At 40.3% G+C, this 23,288-nt stretch overlaps 1 protein-coding gene across 1 annotated transcript; it reads right to left on the bottom strand.

The window, feature by feature from the left end:
• Nucleotides 1-5,306: 5,306 nt before the first annotated feature.
• LOC131690544 (protein krueppel-like) lies at nt 5,307-22,039 on the bottom strand. Its single transcript, XM_058976409.1, has 2 exons — nt 21,943-22,039; nt 5,307-7,825 (listed from the first exon to the last, which is right to left on the bottom strand). The coding sequence occupies exons 1-2, from the start codon at nt 21,980-21,982 to the stop codon at nt 6,249-6,251; spliced, it is 1,617 nt and encodes a 538-aa protein (XP_058832392.1). The 5' UTR covers nt 21,983-22,039; the 3' UTR covers nt 5,307-6,248.
• Nucleotides 22,040-23,288: the final 1,249 nt, after the last annotated feature.

Genomic DNA, 23,288 nt, shown 5'->3' on the forward strand with positions numbered 1-23,288 from the left:
CACGATCTACGTTCTTGGCCGGTGCCAGTTTTGATCAATAAATACTTTGGGATTACTACGAGTTTCACATTGAAAGATGTTCCGCTACTCCCAAGCATAGTTATCCACTGATTTCCTGTGCAACTTCAGCTAGTTCAGATCGATAACGGAGTGGGGTGATTGCACAAGCGCAAACTCAAGCAAGTGAGTTTGTTAAAATAGTAGGAGTTTGTATTGAAAATCGATAGCAGAGCAACTCGCAATCTCACATTGATTCGTATCCCATGTGATCATTACATTCAGAGCATTAAACTACCAAACGGAATGATAATAACTTCAATTGATTTTAAGAAAATACAAAGATGTGTGTTTGGACAACAGGTAGGCAACAATCGCAAGAACCGAAACGACAGACAGAACATAATGGACAACAAATCTGTGTCTGGCAGGTATTCTGCGGATGTGGCTTTATAATTCACATTTTCATCACATTGATATGTCAACGGCTGCCTTTGATGTTTCAGGAAGGCCTGACACTGTTATGACCGGATTTAGCCGCTTTCACAATATCACTATGTTGTTTTTAAACTAAAAGAGGCAAATCTTCAAACATTCCAGATCTTCGCCCTTTTCAAAAAAATTTAGCCGTCCGCCAAACCTACATAAAATCCCAAAAGTATTTAAACATGATTTTTAACACTATAAAACTGCAAAAAAGAAGTGAATAATACTTTTATATAATTTGACGATTTTATTCCATAGTAACTTTATATCTTGGCCTGCTTGTTTCTAGCTTGGAAGAGTCCCAGAGTGGCATCGGGAACCATCCTACGATGCATCTGTTTATATCCGTTCAACGATAGGGGGCCCTTAGTTCAATTGCACTCAAGTGCTCGAGGGGATGTAAGACAGCCCTGGGTGAATCATAGCTAATGTTATACTAGCCTTGAGTAGCGGGTAGATTTCCTATGAACATCGAAAAGTTTGTACCAGTGTACAAAATTTCGTGCACACGTCCAACCTCAAACATGCTTCGTCTCGATGTACAGGTTCGCCTCTAGTTCAAACATCCGTGTACGTACACCGGGTGTGTACACGAGAACGATTCGCGCAAGGCAAAAAGAGTCAACGCTAGTAACGATGAGAGTGAAAAGGAGAAAACTGGAGCCATGAACCTATGCACCCTATGGTCCCAAAGAGCAAAAAAGTAGTTTTTTTTAGATTGCGTCAAAACTGTTGACCTTAGCAATGTAATGTCTTTGGGAAAGTTTCTTGGAATAGAACTCTCCTTTTTTCCGTCCTATCGGATTGGTGATTAATAGTGAGTTACGATATTTATTTTCTTCAACAATTCAGATAGACAAATACTTACTTCAGCAAAGTAGTAAAGAATCTTATTTTAAATACTTTATCTGAAGACTTCAACTCTCTATGTTTTAGGCTTTTTGAGATATGGGGCATTATTTGTGAAAGGCCCCTTAAAAACAGTTTTTTATCATAAGTTTTCTTCTATATTTTATATACTATGTTTCGGTACGAAATAGCATGTTTGAGCTCGTACACAAAGTGCGGGTTTATTATGAGCATAGAACCAGAGCAAACAATGTCTACGCTGGTCATTTGGGAAGTCTGAGTAGCGGGGTATAAGAAATAGAAATAAGAAAAGTATTTGGACATCGTCATGGAGAAGCGACAGTTGAAGCCGGTCGTGTCGGAAGCGCAACATGGGGTCACCGAGGAGCTATATAGCAGTAAGTGCTTTCCGAAAGTTGCGGACTTCAATAAGAAATGTCACTCGATTGACGATTTCGTATTCTAGCTTGGCATGACCTCGCATATGACGTGAAACGATCGCTGGAGGAGATGGTGCATTTGAATATCCCAGTCGTCTCCAAGAGGGGCCCCGACGAATCTTTATGCAATTTATTTCAAAACAAAACTAATAAGAAGTACGTCGCAAAATACTGTGTGTACATCGCATGAACAGCTCAAACCCATCGCTTCGTCATAAAACGTTTAAACGCGCATCGCAATGAATTGAAACGATTTTTGGTAAGTAAAAGTTGTAAAACGGGAAGAAATCATAATTCTTTAAGTGCTGGATTTGTGGCCCTCAAAAAATGCTCATATATGTTGGCTAGTCGATATGCAGCAGAATTTATTTCGAACTGGTATACTGGTATCAGTTTGACCCGGCTGGTGAAAATATGAACTGATTAATTTCAAAACTGGCCGTTTCCTTTACGCAAGGTATAGTTTGTAAACAGTCAAAAGGGTGCTGCTAATAACGCAATAATATGCTCGTTCGCCGGTCGAATAATACGGACCACGCATGGCCTAAATAATACATGTTTTCACAAATCGCTATGAAATATGTGGTAAGGTTAGCTATATATACCAGATTGAAAATCGACATGGCTATTGCAACAAGGATTGTCAATCAGGCATTTTATTTTGGCCGGTTTGACAGCCTGCCATTATGGAAAAGGCCATGGCCAACCAAGTCTCAGTATTGCAACATACAATCGAGCCCATCAGCACCGGTTACACGGGCGCACGAGTTTCAGCTCGTGTTGAAGAAATCTGAACCGCGGTTTCGATTTGGCTTTAGCAAACCGAACTTGGATATTTTTCTGTACACGGTGCATTGGTTGAAAGCGCTGTCGAATAGACAGCTGATTTGAATGATATTAGTTGTTGTTTGACGGCGCTTATGGTTGAGTGGTAAGTGTGACCGCTACTCACCCCAGTGGGTCTGGGTTCAATCCCAGTCGAGGTCGTTGAGATTGTCTGAGGTGCAAAATCTGTGATCATATCTTCCTTCGGAAGGGAAGTAAAGCGGTTGGTACCGGTCCATGTGTTAATAGGCCAATATCCAGGGTCCAGATGGTGATTGGCACTCAGTACCGACAGAGACCGACGGAAAATACACGAAAATAAAAAAATAGTTGTTCAGAGTCGATGAAGCACTATCAAAATGTTTAGTTCTCCGAAGTTGTTTGCTGTTCCACAGTTGATGTTCACTGCCATATTTCAAACCAAGATGGCGACGACAAATTTGGAAAGCCTATCGCCATTTTGACATCCAAAATTGTGGACCAAATATTAATATGGTAGTCTTTCTATAACGAAGAACCATCTGAAGTAATACAAACTGATTATCTTAGTGTTCGGAAGTCTACCATTGATATTCACAGCTGTAAAAAATTCAACATGGCGGACCTAAATCCAAATTGACAGAACAGAAAACATGAGGAGCGCTACCATTTTCAAATCTACCAAAACCCTAGATGGCAAACTTTTCATGACAATGAGTCATAAAACCACATATTACGGTTATTTTCGGAAAAGGTTTCTTGAGGTCGATAATATATGTTTGGCATAATCTTTAACCCTTTCATGTCCAACTTTTTTCTAGTGCGTGCAGGGTTTAAAACAATTTTTCCTTGAAAACGGTGGGATCAAGAAACACGAAATGCCTTTTTTCAAAAACATAGGTGCTTCCCTTGCAGTGCTAGAATCTGCCCAATTTTTACCTTTTAATTTTCAATGCAATTCTTCTAAAATATTTGCAATAGTCCGATAGTGTGGAAAACGTAACCAAAGACAGTCTACCTTGATAAGTTTTATCAGTTTTTAAAAATATAAACCAACATAAACTGACCTGGCAGCACTGCTACATCGAAATCTAATCAGATTAATTGCAATTACTTCAGTTCTAGAGCTGATCCTGGCCACTAATAATACTCAAATGAAAGGCAATAGTCACATTTATTAGCCTTACTTGTTTTTGTGAAGAAATCTTGCCTCAAACAAAAGTTATAGCTGTTTAAAAACGTTGTTGTCTACAAACAACATGGGCACGAATGGGTTTAATCCAATATGGCGAGCTGAATTCAAAATGGCGGCTTTCCAAAGTAATTTATTTCAAGAAATCAAGCAATATGCGTATATTTGTACAAAGACTCCAAGCAACCAGAAGTTCGGATAATACTCAAAAATCACACTTTAAAGTTCATATAAAGTTCCTAGCGAACTTTCGAGCTGCTTAAGCTGCTATTAGAGTATAAAACGTAGAGAATAATTATTTAAAACGCGAAGCTTATACAACTCCCTTATAGGAACTTTTGGTTGCTGTCTGGTGGTCAAAAATTGTTGTTCGCTGCCATTTTCAAATTTAATATGGAGAACCTGAATTTAACAAATATGCCTTTTCGAAACAACCACGCAATGTAAGTATTTTTCTCAAAATATTTTTTTTAGGTTTGGCCAGAGATTTATTTTTATCGCCATCTAAAAATCTAAGATGGCGAACCCAAGTTACAGATATATCATCTAAAGCCACGAAAAGGTTACTGATTAGAGAATAATGGCTGTAGGTTGAAAATTTGTATCCACTAACGCAAAAAAATCGAGGCGTCCGGTGGAATGCGCACTTTTTATTATCATTTTTAATCTGTAATTTTCTAATAAAGGTATTTTTGGAACGGCTAAGATGGCGGACGTAAGTTTCAGACAGACCCCGCTCCATGATGATTCAATACACGCAAACATGAAAAATGCGCCTTTTTGTATGTGCAACATAATCAAAATTGATGTTCGCTGCCATGTTTTAATACAATATGGTGGGCCCTCAATTCAAGAAAAGGAACTCTAAAAAGAATCTTTACATTCGTCAATCATATTGTATTTTTTTATAAAACACAATGTAAAGACTGTCTTGCATTTTGCTCCGCCAACTTGGATTTTGGGATGACGAGGGATATCAAATTTTGACTTTTAAATAAATATCCATATTCCATAGTTTCAGACAATAAATCATCATGAAAAAGCCGCTATCTTGATTGAACAGACGTATGAAAAAAGCAAGTACTTTTGACGGCCAGGCGAACAACGAAAAACAAAAACAAAGTCAATAAAACGACACAACAAACCAAAAGGGAACCAAATGTGATATAACAAACTGAAGTCGTAACCTAAAACATAATGAAACCAATTTTTTTCCAGGTTTATAATAAATTTAAATATTTTATTTTGAATAACTTTTTCCACCTACAATAAAATGATAATAGCAATATACAATTTATAAGGCTATCGGAAGCCTTCCGTTTTATTTCCACTATTCCAAAGAACCTAAAACCATAGAATTCAAATTTTGATTTTTCGCTGCTTTGTACTTAAAATTATAAACAAAAAAAAACTAGAATGAAATCATGAGATTCTATCGAATAAAATCAGACCACGTATTAAAATAAAACAACCAAAAACCTCTAAAACCGAGCCTAACATACACTAAAAACAATTCGCGAACGCGGAAAATATAACAAAACAAATTTTGCTACCGCTTGCTGCGACCTAAATCAGTTCTCTCATTAATTGTCAGATCTCTGGCATCAGACCATTCCGTTTCGGGTACCCTAGCGCACGTTTCCTTGAATATAGTATGGATGTGTGTGTTATTTTTTTGTTTCTAGTTACTTTGTTTGCTTCTATTTGAGGGAGGAACTTGCATACCATTACTATAACTCGTTTGTTCGTTTAGGAAACAAAATCAAATCAAATAACAAGTTTTCTTTTAGCAAACAAAATGATCCCAACTAGGACATTTTTGACATTTCACACCGTGCGATGTATTTTTTTTTGACTTGTAGAAGAAGTTGGCTGCTATAGATTATGCATTAAAATGTGGTAAAATTCCCTGATTTGAATGGTAGAACCCGTTTTTTGTACACGTTGTTTGCGATTTTGTTAGTATTTTTTTTGGTACAGCTGTCCGGGAAAGCCAGTTAACAGATCGCCATTTTGTGCTCTGTTTGACAGTTCTGGACAACACATGGATTGCGATTTTAAATATAGGTATGTATAGGTTATGTACAGTGTACGCACGTGGTGGTTGGTTTCTATTTACAGGTTGGGCGTCGGTGGACAAAATGGCGACGTGCATCGCAGTTACGAGCTTTCCCTGTTGAATGTGACTTTTTTTTGTTTTCAAGAAGACGATTACTGTAAGGTGCTATAGTCGACGATTATTAATATATAGATTTTCTTTGAATTAAATATATGCTTCATATATATGGCTTTTTCACTTATCTAAGCTACTTTTTTTTCTCTTGGCATTCTTCGATTATTTGGTATCCGTTGACAACAGTATTTGAGGGGGTTCGGCGGTTGGTATGTTTCATTTTTGCAAAGCATAGGGAAACAGATAAAAAACAACTAACCAGCCATTTTGTTTTACCGTCAGTGTGAGGAGGGATCCAGGGCTGAGTTTAAGCTTCCATACCGTAACGTTGGGCGGCGCCGTTGTTGTTGGTGGAAGCGGCGGCAGCGGCCGCCGCAGCAACAGCAGCGTAAGCCAGCTTTTGCTGGCGTTGCTTCAGGTACAGCGAGGCAGCATCGTCCAGCTCTTCCAGTTCCTCCATGGTGACCGGAGAACGGGGCGAGTGCATGCTGAGGTCTTCCGGTTCGGTTTGCTCCGGCATGGCAGATTTGATGTGGGTGATCTGCTGCGGTGTTCGGACAACCGATCGCAGATCGATGGCCGCCGGGTGGTGATGGTGCTGCTGCTGATGGCGGACATCCGGTGAGCTGAAGTCGAGCGGCATTGCCAGACCGGTGAATTTGGGGTGTAGCAGAACGGAGTGTTTGAGTTCCATCGACATGTCGGACACTTCGGAGCAGCCGGATTTTTGATCGCACAGTGACATCGACGGGCTGATGGCCGGCGTTGGTGGGCTTGTGATGCCACATTTGTGATGCAGAAGGTGGTGCCGCCGGCGGTAGCTTGAGTTGCATCTATCACAGTGGAAGGGCCGTTGGCCGCTATGGCTGAGCATGTGAGCTTTCAGCTGGTTGGAGTCGCTGAACTTTTGTTCACACATTTCGCACTCGTAGGGTTTCTCACCGGTGTGAACCCGTAGGTGCCGCCGGAGGTTAGCGACCTGGACGAACTGGCGATCGCAGTGGGTACAGGAGTAGGGCTTTTCACCGGTGTGGAGTCGCATGTGGGTTTTCAGGTGGTGATCCCGGGTGAAACGTTTGTGGCACTCGGGACACTCGAAGGGTTTCTCGCCGGTGTGGGTTCGTTCGTGGTTTTGAAGGACGTGTTTGTAACCGAACGAGCGGTTGCAGATCTTGCAGGTGAAAACTTTGTCCCGGGAGGGGTCTCTAGTGGAGGTAGTTATGGTGGGCGGCATTTCGACGCTTCCGTTGGATTGCGGTGACGAGCCAGAGGTAGGTGGTGAGATAGGACCCGGACTAACCATGTCCAGATTCGGGATGTCAACGGGCATGGTGGTGTGGCTGGGCATGTGTAGCAGTGCGGAATTCGGTTTAACCGTGAGCTGTTTCCGCTTGGCCGGTTTCTTCTGCTGAGGTAGGAACTCCGAGGTGGTCGATACGATGTGGTTGTTGTTGTTGGCAGTGAGTTTCAGTGATTTGGAACTCTTTTGGCTCAGGGCTGGTGAAATGGGGCTTTGTGGTGGTGGTGGGCTGCTATTGTTACTGTTCGGTGTAGGTGGTGCCCAGGCTCCAAATAGGGCCGGATGCGGTGGGAACAAACCGGTAGCCAAGGTCGCACGTAGAGACATTGGCAGCCCGGCGGCCATCAGGGCGGCTGCCGTTTGGTTGGCAAGCAGCTGAGGCGCTAGCATTCCCATGGCCGAAGCCGTCGGGTGATAGCCCCCGAAAATGGTTGGACTGTGATTTACGTTCATGTTCAGGTGATGCTGCTGCTGCTGGTGGTGGTGGTGGTGATGATGGAGCTGACCGGTCAACGGCGGTGACACGGACATACTGCGATCGTCTTCACGTTTCATGCCTTGCAGGGTACGGATGGCGGCTAATCCTGTAAAGAAGCGGAAAACGAAATTAATAATTTGATTTGATTCGGGACCGTGCTCGCGTGCTGTTTTCTTCAATCTTTTCCGCCCATTTTGGACGAGGGGAAGATGAAGCGAAGCGACTAAAAAGCTATCGATTTTTACTGGCTGGCGTCGAGTGTGTTTCTTCGGGATTAAATTAGTTAACAAAATAAGCAGTTCGGTGATATTTGATATGTCGTCAAGCGGCAGCAGCAGCTGATTGTTTGAGCTGGAAATTATAGTTTCGTTTTCCTTTTGTGGCTCTTGTTTATTTTGCAATCGTTTCGTTGAGCATCGGCCGCGAGGAGCTTCCCTGCTGGCAACGCTGTTCAGCGAATGTATCGCAGTAACCATCAACTCAGCGGTTGTATACATCCCTGCAGCGAGTCGTAAGATTTTAGAATGATTGGCTCGTCACAGTAGGCTGCCTTGTTCAGCTCGGGGTACACGAGCTCAGTATGAATGAACAACTTCGTAAAAACGTAAACAAACCATCGTAAAAGAAGTAACCCACTTTCCGCTCATATGTGAGTAGTATGGGAGTGACGAGGTCGAAAGGATTCCTAGCAGTCAACTCGCTCCCGAAGCCCATTTCGAATGTGTGAGCGTGTGTAAGAGAGCGAGTAACAATCCGTCGTGTGTGCGAATCAGGAAGCAAAACAAAAACCCCTTTCCATCACCCACCGACCAGATCCCCTTTTCCCGTCTGACGGAGCTATCGGTGATGGCTAGACGGTTGAATTGCCAGCACGTTCTCGTATGTCTACCCACGATGCCGTACGGCTGCGGAAAAGGCTCCCCCACACCCTTCGTCTCTAGGACGAGTTGGACGTACGGTTCCCCGCGTATGTGAGTATGTGTTTGTGCAGTGCATCCGAAAGGATACGACTTTCGCTTTCACGCGGAAAAATGCCGGCTTCCACTTCCGCCCGTCCGTCCGAAACTGAGCCCCATGTGTGTAAGTTGTTCCGTCGGGTGAAAAAAATACGCGGGAAAACACTTGCTATTCCGCACCACCGTCTGCGGCGGATCGAATCGGATGGGATGTAAGCAGAGTCGCCGAGAAGGATAAGTGTGAAATGATTTATTTACATATGGTCGATCCTGACGAGTAATTCGAGTCACGTCTTGTCTTCTTCGCTCGCTCGCTCGCTGCAGACGATGGGAAAGTTGGTTCGGTCCATTCACAAATTAATGAGCGGATCACAAGCGGCAGGACAGGAAGTAGGCTTTGCAGGATCCGAGCATCAAGTGCCGTCGGCAAGCGAACCACCCTGAAAGTCGCCGTCGGCGAACAGATCACTCTGGCGGCGCTTCGCTCTGTAACCCGGACGGAACGATTTTTATTGATTTGTTTTGTTCGCCCCTGTTGGGAACACCGAAACCGAAGCTAATCCTTTATTTATAATTTTATTACTATGTGTTTATGATTTCACCCCTTTTTTATGGCGTTCTGCGGAAGTGTTTTCCTTGGTTGCGGCACACGACGAACTTTCAACGCAGGTTTTTTTTTCGTCTCCAAACCCCTTTCTTCTTGTTTGTGTAAGAAACAAGAAGGAAAAAAACGCTTCACATGAAACCTGCCGTAGAACCAAGGCAAATGAAGAAAAAATGCCTCCCGTTTGATTATTAAGGCTCTCTCCCATTCCATCAATCATGCTTACACACCAAGCCGTTCGGCTTGCCTTGTGCGGAAGCTAAGCTCTTTCCGACGACGACGATGGAAGAAAAGGGATAAAAGTGAACATTTTCGCGAACCTCTACGTTGTTAATGCAGCACCCCTCGTCGGCTGATAAGACGGGAACCGGCACAGGCAACCAGCTCCCCACGCGTAAATCAGCCGCCGCCAGCAGCCCCAACCCTGCAGCATTATACACAAGCACCAAGACGCTTTCCCGTCCCACCAACCCCGACCCCGGTTTCGACTTTTCCTTTCTTTATGTACTTAATAAGGAAGCTGAGAGGACCTGGAATCGCTCGCTTGTCCCCCTCTCGGTTCGGTTATGTATCCAAGGAGGAATACAAAAAAATATACAGCGGTTGCAAGATTAAAAGAAAATAACCCTTATTCAAACTAATTACGCCGCTCGTCGTTTGCCGTTTTCGAACCAACACGGCGCAGAAAGGGGTGGAAAGAATGTCCTCTCATTCCAACCCGAGATCCGAGCTTTTATGTATATTTTAGAAGATATTTAAATTTTTTATTTCTTACCCCGTTGCGCGAGGGGCGAGGAAGCCCAACGGAGCGGGACGGTGAAGTAAAATTAGCATGGCGAAGCGAAATGCTGGAATTTTCAGCAATGGCTCTAGCCGCGGTTGCGGTTGCGAAAAGGTCACCAAGCTTCAAATAAATTTAATTTTCAGAATTGAACTGAGCTCGCGATGCCGAACAGATGAAAGAAGCACAAGAATAGAAAGGAGAGGGTTTAATAAACGAACGCCGTGCACTGTGCCGCCGCCATCGCCGACCGGTCGTCAGCTCATTTTTTTGACAGTTGTCCGTTCTGTGCGTTGGCGGATGCGACATCGGTGGCGGCGACGGCGGCGTTCATCTTCCTTGATACTGTCTGCGGCATGCGAATAGTAGGCGGGTTGAACTCGTTTTTAATGGTCACTTGAGAAGAAGAAGAAACAAATTACCAACGAAGAACACGAGTTTGAATAATTAAATGGGGCATTAGTATGATTTACAGCGAAACAAGAGGAATTGGTCCGGTCCGAATATTTCGAACAAAGCTGAATGAACAAAAAAAAATGGAGGTGAGTGAGTGCGAAATTTGCTGCAAAATGTTTTATTTGATTTGCTCTAGCGATGAATTTTAACACTTTACTCAAACGTAAAGGTGGCCGCCGCAGAGGAAGCAGTTGTCACTGTCAAAACACAGCAAGGCTCAGCGAGCGAGGATTGATTTGTTGTTATTTTTCGACGGAGGATGTTGACCGTCGCGTAGAGTAGAATTGTGTGTTTCTTGTTGAAGAGGTTGTTTCTTATGGAAATCTCAGATGAACAGGTTAGTTCAAAGTGAAATGGCTTAAATTAAAAGTGACAGTTCCGAAAGTGACGCCTCATGGTTGAAAAAATCAACGTTGGAGTGAATCTGTGTCTTGGAATCGGTCAAAATTAATCAAATTCTGTACTTTTCCAGAATGCAAATTGTTCTCTATTAATGTATTAATATAAAAATTAAAATTTTTGTATATTTTGGATATACCGGTAGCTGACTCCATTATGACGGTCGCTTTCGCGGCTGAGTTCGGTTTCTCTAAATTTAAAGGTTTGCAGCACCGATTTATAAATTTTCGGTTGCATTTTTGGAATAAATGACTCGCCTCGATCATTGAAGATTGCTCAGTTCGGTCTAAAGCTCATATTCAAAAGGCTAAAATTGATTTTGAACCATATTGCAACCATTGTTGACCTCTAAGAGTGGCACTCAGGTAGCTGATTTCATAATACCGATTTGATTTGGGTCATATTCTTGTGCGGAATTTAAATGAACCCCGGCCATTAAAGATGCTCGGATATTTTTTTCTAAAAAAGCAGACTCGCTGAACTGAAGTTTGATTTTAAATTTGATTCTGGTTGCAGTTTCGCGGATCAAGTACAGATTTTCGGGTTCGGGTTGAACTTTTGTTAAATGAATCAAGAAGAATAATGATAGTCGAGTTCAGTTATTTTATTGCAAAAATTGAACACAATGGGCTAAAATTTAGTATTGCCATATATTAAAAAAAAAAAAAAACTGTTAGACGACTTTCTTGATCTCGAACAGCGTAACATTATGATTTATTGTGGTAATCAGTATCAGAATTTTCTAAACCTCAAATCTGTATCCAGCAAGCTCCGAGTTGAGTTCAGGTTCTCTAAGTTTTAAATTCTTCTTTCTAGGTCGGGTTTTCATGATTTAAACGCTTGGATTCAAGTCGAGTGTGGTTCTGTTTTTGAGATTAGAGCTCCAAATTGTCTGGTTAAATTAATCTAGATCATTAAATAATGCTTAGGTCAAGCATCAGTTCGGAAAATTATGTCCAAAACTTGAAAAAGACAGCTTGAAATTGAGTATTGAATCGCATTTGAAAGACGACGAGTTTGAAGAGTGGCGCACAGGTAGCTGATTGCATTATCGGGTTCAGAATGAGTTCTTGTTTGGAATAAATTGAACCGAACCATTAGACGAGTTTGATTCCAATAAATAGACACGGCGGGCTAAAATAATTTTTAGATTTAGTTTAAAAATAACTGTTTGTCTGCTATTTCGACATCGAAATAGCAGACGCGCAGGTAGCTGACTTCATGCTATTAAGTGAGTTCTGGTGTTTTACCCTTAAAACATGATCTTACTCTAATCCGATCAGGGTCTAGATTCTTCAAATTTGAGTGTCTAGGTGGCATTCATTTTCAGAATAAATTAAATAAAAATGGTTTGGATAGGATCTTTGTGCCTAAATCGCATAATCGGGTAACTAAAAATGAGTTTTGAATCGTGTTGAACCACATCACTGTTAAACGTATCGCCCACGAGGAGTGTCGCTCAAGTAGCTGACTTCGTAATAACGGTCGGGTGCGACCGGGCTCTCGACCAGAATAAATTAAATCTGACCATCAAAGACTTTGATTAAATTTAAGAGATCTGATAGCGTCAATTTCAATTATTATTGGATTAAGCTGTGGTACTTTCCTATGGATATTACCAAATAGAAAAGTGTTACATAGATAGCGGACAACGTGGTTATGATCGGCTTCTAAACTAGGACTCGGCGAACTGAAATTGAGCTTTGAATTTAATGAAAAACTAATAAACGTTCCGGTCTTGAGTATCGCACAGGTAGTTGATTTCACAGAAAAGGTCGAGTTCGACCGGGCTCTCGACCAGAATAAAGGAAATCCGTCCATGATGGTCTTTCATTAGGGATTGTAGAGCTCTAATACTTTACTTTACTCTAGCTTTAAATACAAACTCAGTGTGCTCTGGTCGAGTTTGGAATATGATGACCAAGTACCGCATTTTCGTGCTCACCGTTTATATTGATGATAAATCAAATGGAAATTTTCCGGTTCAGAGGTCCTAACCCGGGTTCAGCGGGCTCCAAAATTCGGATTCAGCGGACGAAAATACCAAAACTCGAATTCAGCGGGCTAAAAAACTCAGTTTCAGCGGGCTAATATCGAATCACGTTGGAAAAACTGATAAACCTTGAAGAGTGTCGCTCAGGTAGCTGACTTCATTATGATAATCGGGCTTAGTCGGGTTCAGCGGGGTTCTCGTTAAGATTAAATGAATTCCCCATCCATTAGAGATTGTTGAGTTTTGAGTACTTGAGCACAAAACTCGGACCCGGAGGGCTAAAGAAACGTTTTCAATTACGTTGGAAAAAGTATCTTTTGCAAATCTTGACATCTCAGAGTGTCGCAAAGGCAGCTGACTTTATAGTTATGATTAAGTGCTGCTTTTTAACCCAAAATTAAGATCTGATCCGCACCCAATGGAACCCGACGTCAAATCGGTTTCTGTAAGTTTCAAACACCCTGCTTAACAGTAGAATCTAAAACTTTAAAACTAATGGTTGCAGGACGATTTGACATTTTCAAGGGCCGACCACCGAATGGTAGAGTTAAAATCGAATAAAACGATTCCAACCATTGGTGCTGATCGAATTTGGATGTTTGAGTCCGAAACCTGGCGCTGGGCTAACTGCGATCAGAGTTTAAATCACGCAGAAGACGAACAGTAAGATATTTCGATCTCTCAGAGTGTCGCACACGTAGCTGATTTCATCGCAAATTATTCGGTTTTGTTTTTAGAGTCGAAACTCGGACCCGACGGAAACAGGTTCTTTTAAATGTATAATCCTCAAGTTCGGGTCGGGTTGGATTCTTAAGACTCAAAATTATCCGATTCGAGTGGGACATTGAGGCTCGGGCTACTTAAATTCGGGTTCGGTGTAGATGTAGAACAACCGTTTGGCATGGACCGGGTATTTGCTGCCCAAAACTCCGTCTTATAGGTCTCGGTTACGTTGGGTTTCTTCAAATCCGAAATCAATATAAAAAGTGCATCTAGACATGAAATAAGTTCACTAAGTTTTGAAATTGGGGATAAAAATGTCAAAAACTACATACTTTTAATCCAAAATTTTCATCCTAATTTGTTCCTAAATTCAGTGACAAGTAAAAGAGAAAGATAAAGTATCACAAAATTAATTTTTCAACATTGATATACTGAACATAAATGTGCCAGATGCTTCTTTTTCACGTTTAGATAGTTCTCAGTTCCCAAATAAATTTTAAATTTGGGAATTTTTAGTCATATTTTGAGTAAAAAGTGTCAAAACTGGACTTTTTATTTCAAAACTCATAACTAAATAAACGCGCAAATCTCATTACATGGCGACGAGAGATGATTGCCTAAATTCAAGTTACTCAGAATGAATGGTTTTCTAAGAAAATATAAACAGGTTCTTGATTGATGCTATTGGTCTTACTGGACAACAGTTTCAGCCACAGTTTTGACAGTTAACGCAGCAAATGGGGTCAAGATGGTTGAATGAAAGGTGTTGCCTTGTTAATTCAAATTCTTAAAATAATTTTCTAAACATAATTTTAAAAAAATCGATTCGTATATTTGAGATCAACGGCATTGGAAATTACCAAAAAGCACGTAGCTTAATAAACCAAACCAAGAAATTAAGTTCACCCTGTAAGCTGTAACTGTATTTCTCCAATAAAGTTTTGATTAAAATCTGTTATCATAAGTGATGAATCAGGTTTCTGCTATGCATTAAATTTTATAACAGAATCTGATTTCCGTTTTGCATGACCTTTTTGCTTACAAAATGGCGTCCGTTTTCCAACTCGGCGTCGTTTGAGTTGTCGTTCTGTTCTGTACTCGTGTCACTTGAAACAGTTTTTTTGTTATAATGTGTATCAATCGTACATTTTTTTTTTATAATTATTAAATTTATTAGGCCCAAATGCGGTAGCTCAACGAGGCCGATTGTTCGTTTTTTACAATAAATAAAAAAAAACAACTAGGTTAAGTTTTTTGTCTCGTTCATACGCAGCTTTCTGCTGCGTGTTGAGATCCTTTTTCTAGGGGGCGAAATATTGCCAGTGTTGTCCACTGCCATTTGAGGTTCGGTCCGTTTGTCTTCTTTCGCGTTGTCGTACATGTCCATGTCCTCTTCCGTACTACTTTCCTGCTACTCGCGGTCAGATGTTCCAGTTTGTGTCTTACTCTTATCGGTCGTCATTGTATGTTCGTATTTTTCGGCATTCGTTTCGTTGTTGTTGTTGCTGGTTGTTGGTGCTTGATCCGAAGATGTTGGTTTTGCAGCTGTTAGTGGTTTAGCGTAAGATGGTTCTGGGCTGATTTCAGTTGGATTGGTTAAGTTTTCCTTAACAGTTTCTACGCAAGGTTTTCCGAGGTGCAGCTTCTTCGTGCAGAACTGGCACGTAGGAATTTGCCCTGGGTACGTGACTAGTGATGTTTGATGAATGAGAACATCGTCACTTCCTAACGCTGTGACGGTTATGTATGAGGGAATTGGCTTGGTCACACGCATTCTCACCACACGAACACCGTTAGGGATGCCCGGGAAAAAATTCCTCCAAGTCTCATGTGTAACGGAGTCTACTTCTCCGTATTTTTGCAAGCATTTTTTAATCGCGCCGTCAGGGGTACGCGTAGCCAAATCATGGACCCGAACTTCTACAGCGCCGTTCTCGATGTATACGGGAATGCTACATTTAACATTGCCGCATTCGGCGGTGTGCTGCATGTTGTTTCGCGAGGCGAATGACTCAGCTTGGTTAATGTTATTGAACGAAATCAGCACGCAATGTTTGATATGATGCATTTGTAGGGTTTTCACTTCAGCCAGATTGAGTTTCATCTGCACTTTTAATAACTGTTCCACTTCCCGAATGGCTGGTCTTACGGGGCATTTCGAAAAATCTACAGCAACACAGTTCGGCCGTATCTGTGTTGCTTTTTGCTGGGCACCGTCACTCATCACTAAATCGCACAGTAGGTATAGGCTATTGTTATATGGACTGCTTGTGTGATAGGCATCGATTGATTTTTAGGTAGAATTGACTGTTTCACTTGCGCGGGACAATTTTTTGCTTCTGCTCAGGGCGAGATGTGAAGACAAAACTAATCGTACATTTTGTTAATATCACAGAATGAGAATTATCTACTACATAAAGCGCTCAGAACAGATCGACAAAATGGCGGTTTAGCTGCAAAAACAGTCAGTCGATCACAGCCTACTTGTCCCACGACGAGTGTAGTTATCATTTTCGAGTGACGATTTGGGTTTCCGTTCGAATGTCAAGCTACGAAACAGAAAGTGATTTGAATTGATTGTAGAGTGGCGATTCGTTTTTAACATTTGAATAGCAAGTATATGACCTTGCAAGTTATTTCTATCGCCTTTTTTCGTGCTGTATAAGTGAAGGAAATATTTGCAAAAAAGCGTGCGATCAACAAGATGGCGAAATTCCCCCGGAATAGAAATCGATTGATGTTTGGATTAGTTAAACATTTGTAATATCCCTAATTTTGTAAGGTTCAGGTGTCAGTTTAGACAGCTTAAATAGAGCACTCTAGTTAGAGTGTGGCCATGAGGAAGAAGTAGACATAATATGTTAATTTAAGTTTTACAGCTTTCGGAATGTCCCCTAGTGTGTCTTAAAATCATATTCAGGGTTCTCTTTTAAGATTATTATTCAAGCATAAATCTGCTTGAATCGAAAACAACTGCTTTATCGAAAACAAAGGCTAAAAGAGAGGCGTATTAATTAAAATTTGGTCGCACGAGTACAAATATCGAACCATCGTTGCGGCAGGTTGTCCGTAGTGACTACGGCGGAATAATTAAAAAAAAATCGTTCGTTTCGTGACCAGTTATCGAAAATTAAAATTCCGCAAGCATCGCATCAGCATGTTGATTTAACATTTTACATCATTGTTTGAATATGCGAAAACTGAAACTCGCACTTTGCATGCCGACTGATGTTTTAAAACAAGCATTATGCTCCGACCGAATTAGGTTGTGAACACGCTTCCCACACCGCTTTTTCTTCGGAAACGACTTCGTGTGACTATTAACTGTTTCCAACTATGAAGATGGCTTACTGGTAAGAGCTTTTACTCAAATGATGAAGTCATGGCCGGAAAAGATGCAAATTCTTGAGGGCTCGACGACAAAGTCGTACTATAAAGTCTTGAAATGATAAAAAACGTTATAATCGCTTTATCGTGGTAGAAAAAAACTAAAAAATATACGCGAATACAAAAAAAAAAGTTTTTTTTCGGAATTTTGTTCCACAAATGTAGATAGACAATGTATAGCTGTTAAATATAATGTGTTAAAATCGTTTAATGTTTATGTCAACAATTCTAGAATACTTTTTTAAATTGACCTATGTAGCAATCTCTCTTATTGCTTTTTACCCATTGTTCAATTCCTCTTCTGTTGATTATCCTATCATTTTTACGTTTGCTTCTCATCTTTTTGCAAAATATTCTAACCAAAAAAATCGTTATACGACCGACTCTAGAAAACAATATTGAAATTTTGTAATGGCGCCGTAATAATCAAAAGTAAACAAAGTGAGTCTCTCCTTGTGAGAGCCTCAAAGAGCGTCTATGCAAAATAATACTCAAGAAATGAGACTTTTCGCAAAAATGTTTCGTTTCGTTCAAAAAAAATTCGGCCTTAACTAGCTACAACACGGGCAGATTGGAGCTTGCTTAACTCATTAAGGGTGTAGTTTCCTTTGTATCATATGTATAAGTAATCTGAGAATCAATTGACATTTAGGTAAGCTGATTGGCCAAAATGTTTTTACATTTGTTATGTCTGATAAAAAATTTTGGTAGATTAAGTTCGAAACCTATAAATAAGGTTTCAGATTTGAAGGTACTTCGGCATATAATAGTGATCTTTGCGATTTAATTGGTTTATGAAATAGCGAACGTTTAAGTCGTTTGTAGGCCCATTTCGTTCCGCAAATCTATGTCATTCAGATAGTTGTTTAGCCAACTTATTTCAATACGAATGTAATTCCGATTTTAACGTTTTAATAAGTTGTATAAGAATCGGTTGCTATTAAGATAAGCTGAACGGCGGAAAAGTTCATAATCCTAATATAGAAACTAAACAGATTAGATAATCTATATTTAGAGCCAATAATCAAGGATATTTACTTCAAAGTTATTTCGGTTTAAAATGTGACTTTTTTCGCTATAATTTGCCTATACAATAGCGTTCCGTTTTTCGATTCGAAGTTTTGGGTATAAGACCTTTAAGCAGCCATTTTGTTCCGCAAATCTAAGTCACTTGTTTTTAGCCTTTGTGATGTAACAGGCATTTCTGTCCCTTTCATCCACTCTAAAGTACTTTTTTTAATAGACGTATCTAACAATAAGAGACTCCCATTGTTTACTTTCTCTTCTGTTAAGTGCTCGGTTTGTCTTGACTAAAGGCACTGAATCTTTATATAAAGTCTTGATATCTCAATCGTTTGGTTATCATTTTGCTGTCGGTGCCATTTTCATCGAGCACGAGACCCGTCAATAGTATTAAAATCTACACGGATACGAAAAACTACCAAAAGTTGAGATCTTTTGACTCAATCTCGGGGTATCGTGGAACAAGGTAAAATTAGGTAAACCGTGTTGAAGGTAGTTTCCCTTGAACCACGGTAAAAATCACAACTCATTGATAGGTTTTTTATATACAACTTTGAGTTAAATATACTTAAATTTAAGTTGAATCTACTTAATTACTTAAACAACTCAAAAGTACCTTATTCCACGGAAGACCTCGACTGAGTCGAATCTTTCGCTTTGTTTTTGGCAACACTAATAACTGCGAATGTGACGCAAAACTCAAAAGTATCTAAATTTAAGTTAAAAGAACTTATTCTGCGGGTTGTTTTATTTTTCCGTGTAGAAAAATCTTTTCGAACCGGTCTCGAACAAGGTCATTCGCAGCTCATGTGTTCGACTGGAATGACAGCGACGGATAAATGATAAAAAGGTATTCAGAGGTCGGTTCTTCATATAAATTTCTTTAAATTTGCTCCTCAACTCTTTGCATAATATGCAAGCCAAACCAATCTTCACTCGATCTGTACTATAAAATGATAGGGAAGTGTTGTAACATGTGCCATGATTATAAAAAGAGAAAATCAACAAAGAGAGTCTCTCATTGTAAGAAACGTCTGCGTGAAAAAGTACTCACGAATTGAGGCATTTCGCCAAAGCGTTCCGTTTCGTTCAACAACAAAATGGCGGCTTTAGCTAGTTACAAAATGGCTGATCATAACCTTCTCTACTCATTGTGAGTGTAGTTTCCTTTTTATCATATGGGTAAGTGTTCTGAGAATCGATTGATATTTGACGTTTGGGTTTCAACTCTGTATGAACAGACCATTGTTAGGAATTATTTACAAAATTGGCGTTTTGAGCCGTTTGACGTAAAAAAGTTAGTTATTTGAATAAGTTGTTAGAGAATCAATTGAATTTCATGAATTCTGAATCGTTTAACGATTCGCTTATTTATTAGGTTATTATTTCTGAAGATACTTCGGCACAGAAAGTGGAATTTGCGGTTAAATTTGCGTACAAAATGGTGTTCCGTTTTTAGTCGCTTCAAATATTTTTGTGTCATATTTGCACCTTAAAGTTCCACAAAGTAGTCACTTCATGGCGGGACTTTTGTTTATGTCAAGGCTGGGTCAGTTAATTTACATAATAGCTTTGATTTTCGGTCATCGAAATGGCGGCTTCAACTATGAGATGGCCGCTCAGAGCCTACTATGTTCATAACGAGTGAAATTTCTATTGTATCATTTATATAACTTGTCTGCGAATCAAAAGACATTCAGATAAACTAAATGATAGAAAAGTCGACAAATTTATTATATTAGATTCGGTAAATGCAGTTTGAAAGTTGTAGTCACGATTGGCGAGTCAGGTTACAGATTCGTACTGACTTCGGACCAGCTTAATTTTTGATATGAATTGTATAAAACAATGGCGTTTTGAGCCATTTGTTGTCACGTTTTGTTTGTGTAATCTAATGCTGGTTTCGTTTTTTGGAGTCGGGTCATGATTTGTTCGCTCGAACCTGTTATTTTTGCGTGGATTTCAAAAATATTAGAGCGAACCTACTGTGACTTTGTACTAGAAGTGATATCGGCTCAAGTCATTTTCAATCGAATATCTGATGTGACAGGAAGTGATTGAATTTGCTTACAAATTGACGTGTTTTTTTTGTAATTCGGTGCAACGGGTTGAAGATTTTTCGAGCCGTTTTTGACCATTTTGTTAACTAAAGTAAGCTGCCTTTAAATAATGTATCTCAATCGATATTGATTCATATCAAGATTCCTTCAAAAGCTTTCAATAGCTAGAGTCAAAATGGTGACTCTTTCATTTAGTTTATTTTGAATGGCGCATTGTGTTAGCTTGACGGTGCCAATTTCTATGTTTCACATTTTAAATTTTCTAATATGGCGACCGTTCGCTCAGAGCCTGCTTTTTAAAATGGCGCCTTCGTTGTTTGCTCAGAGCTTACTTCTTTCATTAGAATTGGATCATTGAAAAAAATTAAAGGGTTTCTCATGAGATTGAATGGTATACCATTTTTTGCTTGAGTACATCGAAATGGATCATGGTTAGTTATTCTTTTTACAAACCTTTCGATGAAACTGAGTTGAGTTCTCGCGAAATGCAGCGATGAGAGGGAACTTGATATATGTTTTCTGGGTTAGAGCCCAATCAGATTGGGCACAGAACCTAGGTTCGAAACTGGCTTCTAATAAACGGTTTGAAAGCAGATAGGTTTGAAACTCAGTTTTAGTCTCAACTTAAAAAAAATTGAATCAACTGAATGATTTTCAAATTTGATATACCAACTTTAAAGATTTAGTTAAATAAAAAATTAACGTTTACCACGTGAAACCAGTCAGATTTCTACTGGCTCGCGTCTTAGGAGGAGCAACGCTTTTCTGGCGACTTGTGCCAATAAATCAAAGCCTGTCCTTTTGATCAAACTTATCCTTTACATTTATTATCAGTTTATTAATTGTGCTTCACCACGGGTGACACTTGTATAGGGCATTTATCAAATATGTTAAAATAACTTCATGAATAGTTTTGCAAAAAAATCTGGAAAAAAATTATGGAAGATCCATAAATTTGTAAATGTTTGGTTAGGTTAGAAGACTGTTTTCGTCCTAAATTCTGTATGAATTTTTCTATTGAATTATTATTAATTAAATAATATTTCATGTCGATTTCAAATTTCTTCAGAAATGGTAATGCAAACTTTCATTCGTTTATTGTAAAGAATAACACATTTCAAAAACTTTAGGTTATAAATATAAAAAATAAATATTTCGCGTTTATAGATTTAAAAGAAAATAAGATCAGTTTGCGTAGTTGATTTATTCCCTTACTCGACCATTTTAAGATCTAAACTATTTCCAAAATTCATTGTAAACTTGAGTTTATAAACATACAAATTAAAAAATAGTGTTTCTCACGTTTGAAATATCTAATTCCAACATTGAACTGAATCAAGATTAATTCAGCTAGCTTAGAAAATTCCAAGAATTAAGTTTGATTTCAATGTTTCGTGTTCCACTCATCAGTAACTGACAACAACTTGCTATCAGTTAGACAATTAATGTCGGTACCAACCAGTTGGTTGCTTTAGACTTTCACAAATGTTGTGTGAACTGTTTGGATTTAATGTCTAACTGACGCCAATTTGGACTTAGTTTGGATACATCGTCTAACTGATAGCAAGTTGGTGTCAGTTACTGACGAGTAAAACACGAAACATTCAAAGTCAACTTATTTAAGTTATGCCCTATTAAGAATTGCTTGCGTTTGATAATTTTTGGTACTCGACAATCCAGATAATGAAATTCTTTCGGCACCTACCCAACTTCTAGCATTGGCATAATTCCCCCCCCCCCCCCCACCAGCCAGATCGCTTCGCTTCACCATCCAACGAAGATCAAGGCTACAATCATCATTCAAGTTTATCAGTACATAGAAAAAAAAGGAACCAACTCACCTCGTGCTGTTTGCGCTTCCTGCAGCAATGACAATGCCATTGCCTGCTTGGATCAACGGGGGTGTTTGTAGGACGACTACTCAATCGGTGTGCCGTCTTCGTTTCGCTGCTGCTTGACCAAACGCCAAACAACCGATCACGCGGAAATTCGCGGCACTTCAATGGTTCAACACGCACACACACACAGTGGTAAGCGCCTAATGATACTGACTTGTTGTGTCCAGGCTTACGTTACTATTAGTACTGTTACTGCTACGATTACTACTACAAATGGTGTGCACTATTTGCAACAACAAACTCGATAATACAACTGAGTCGCTCTGGTTCGCACTAGCTGCACCGTTGCATTCACTGCGCTTCGCTGTCATTCGATCGGTAGTGTAGCAGCCGGTTGGGTTTCGCACCAAACTCTTTAGTAATCCAGAATCCTTTGGTTGGTTTTTGGTATCAATCACTTAAACTACTACAGCTACTACTACTACTGTTTGATGACTTCCACGCGGGAGGAACTTGGGCCGTGCCTTATATTTGTTTTGATTTTTGGATTTAATTTAAAACTACTCAGGTGCACTCTCCGTTCAGTTTGGCTAGATTAATTTAATCACCGAAATGTTTATTGTTTTTTTTTTGGTAACTCTTGGCTATGCACACAAAATGGTAAACGCGGAGGGCACACGGCGTACGTCTGAACGCCGGGAAAATCAATACACGACTGACGGTAGTCGACGATGGCACGCGAGGTAAGTACCCATTAAAATTTTTCTGGCCGCCGCTTCTTCTGATCTGTTGAAGTACACACTCGCTGCTGTGGCAGTGCGCTGTGAAGTGGAGCGCTGGTGGCGGTGGAATGGTATGTCGCGTGGTTGTTGATGTCCAGCAGCCGACTGTGCGACCGAGATAGACTACTGCTGCAGAACAGTGGTGGCACGCGAGATGAGAGCAGGATACTGAATGGAAGTTACGAAATCAGAGCACATCACCAAACGTAATTTGGGTGCCGAGCAAAGCAAAAATCGAAAAAAAGAAAATCAACTCCCGTCCTGCTCTGAAGCGCGTTTCACTTTCAATGGATGACGAGATGACACTGCTATGCTACGGGCCCTGCTGCCACATGACTATGTTGCCGCTGGAAGCACCAACGCTCACCAATACACCGGCGCACGGTACCAACCAAACAAACCACCCAAACGGGGTGTCCTGCCGATGCGGTGCTCTAAATTCGCTCTCTCACCCACTCGCCGCACAGACTCACACAAAAACAGTTCGCCTAGCCGGTGTTCCTCTCTCTCACGGCTTGCTAATGTGGTAGTGTATGCTGACCTAGCACAACACGTTCGCACGCTGTT

The sequence above is a fragment of the Topomyia yanbarensis genome, chromosome 3, assembly GCF_030247195.1.
Source record: "Topomyia yanbarensis strain Yona2022 chromosome 3, ASM3024719v1, whole genome shotgun sequence".
NCBI lineage: Eukaryota > Metazoa > Arthropoda > Insecta > Diptera > Culicidae > Topomyia > Topomyia yanbarensis.

What these genes read in the sequence shown, in the direction of transcription:
- LOC131690544 (XM_058976409.1), bottom strand. Translation starts at nt 21,982, where the DNA reads ATGGCATTGTCATTGCTGCAGGAAGCGCAAACAGCACGAG. An exon ending in GGAAGCGCAAACAGCACGAG is followed by an intron (nt 7,826 to 21,942) that starts GTGAGTTGGTTC and finishes GCTTCTTTACAG; the next exon opens with GATTAGCCGCCATCCGTACC.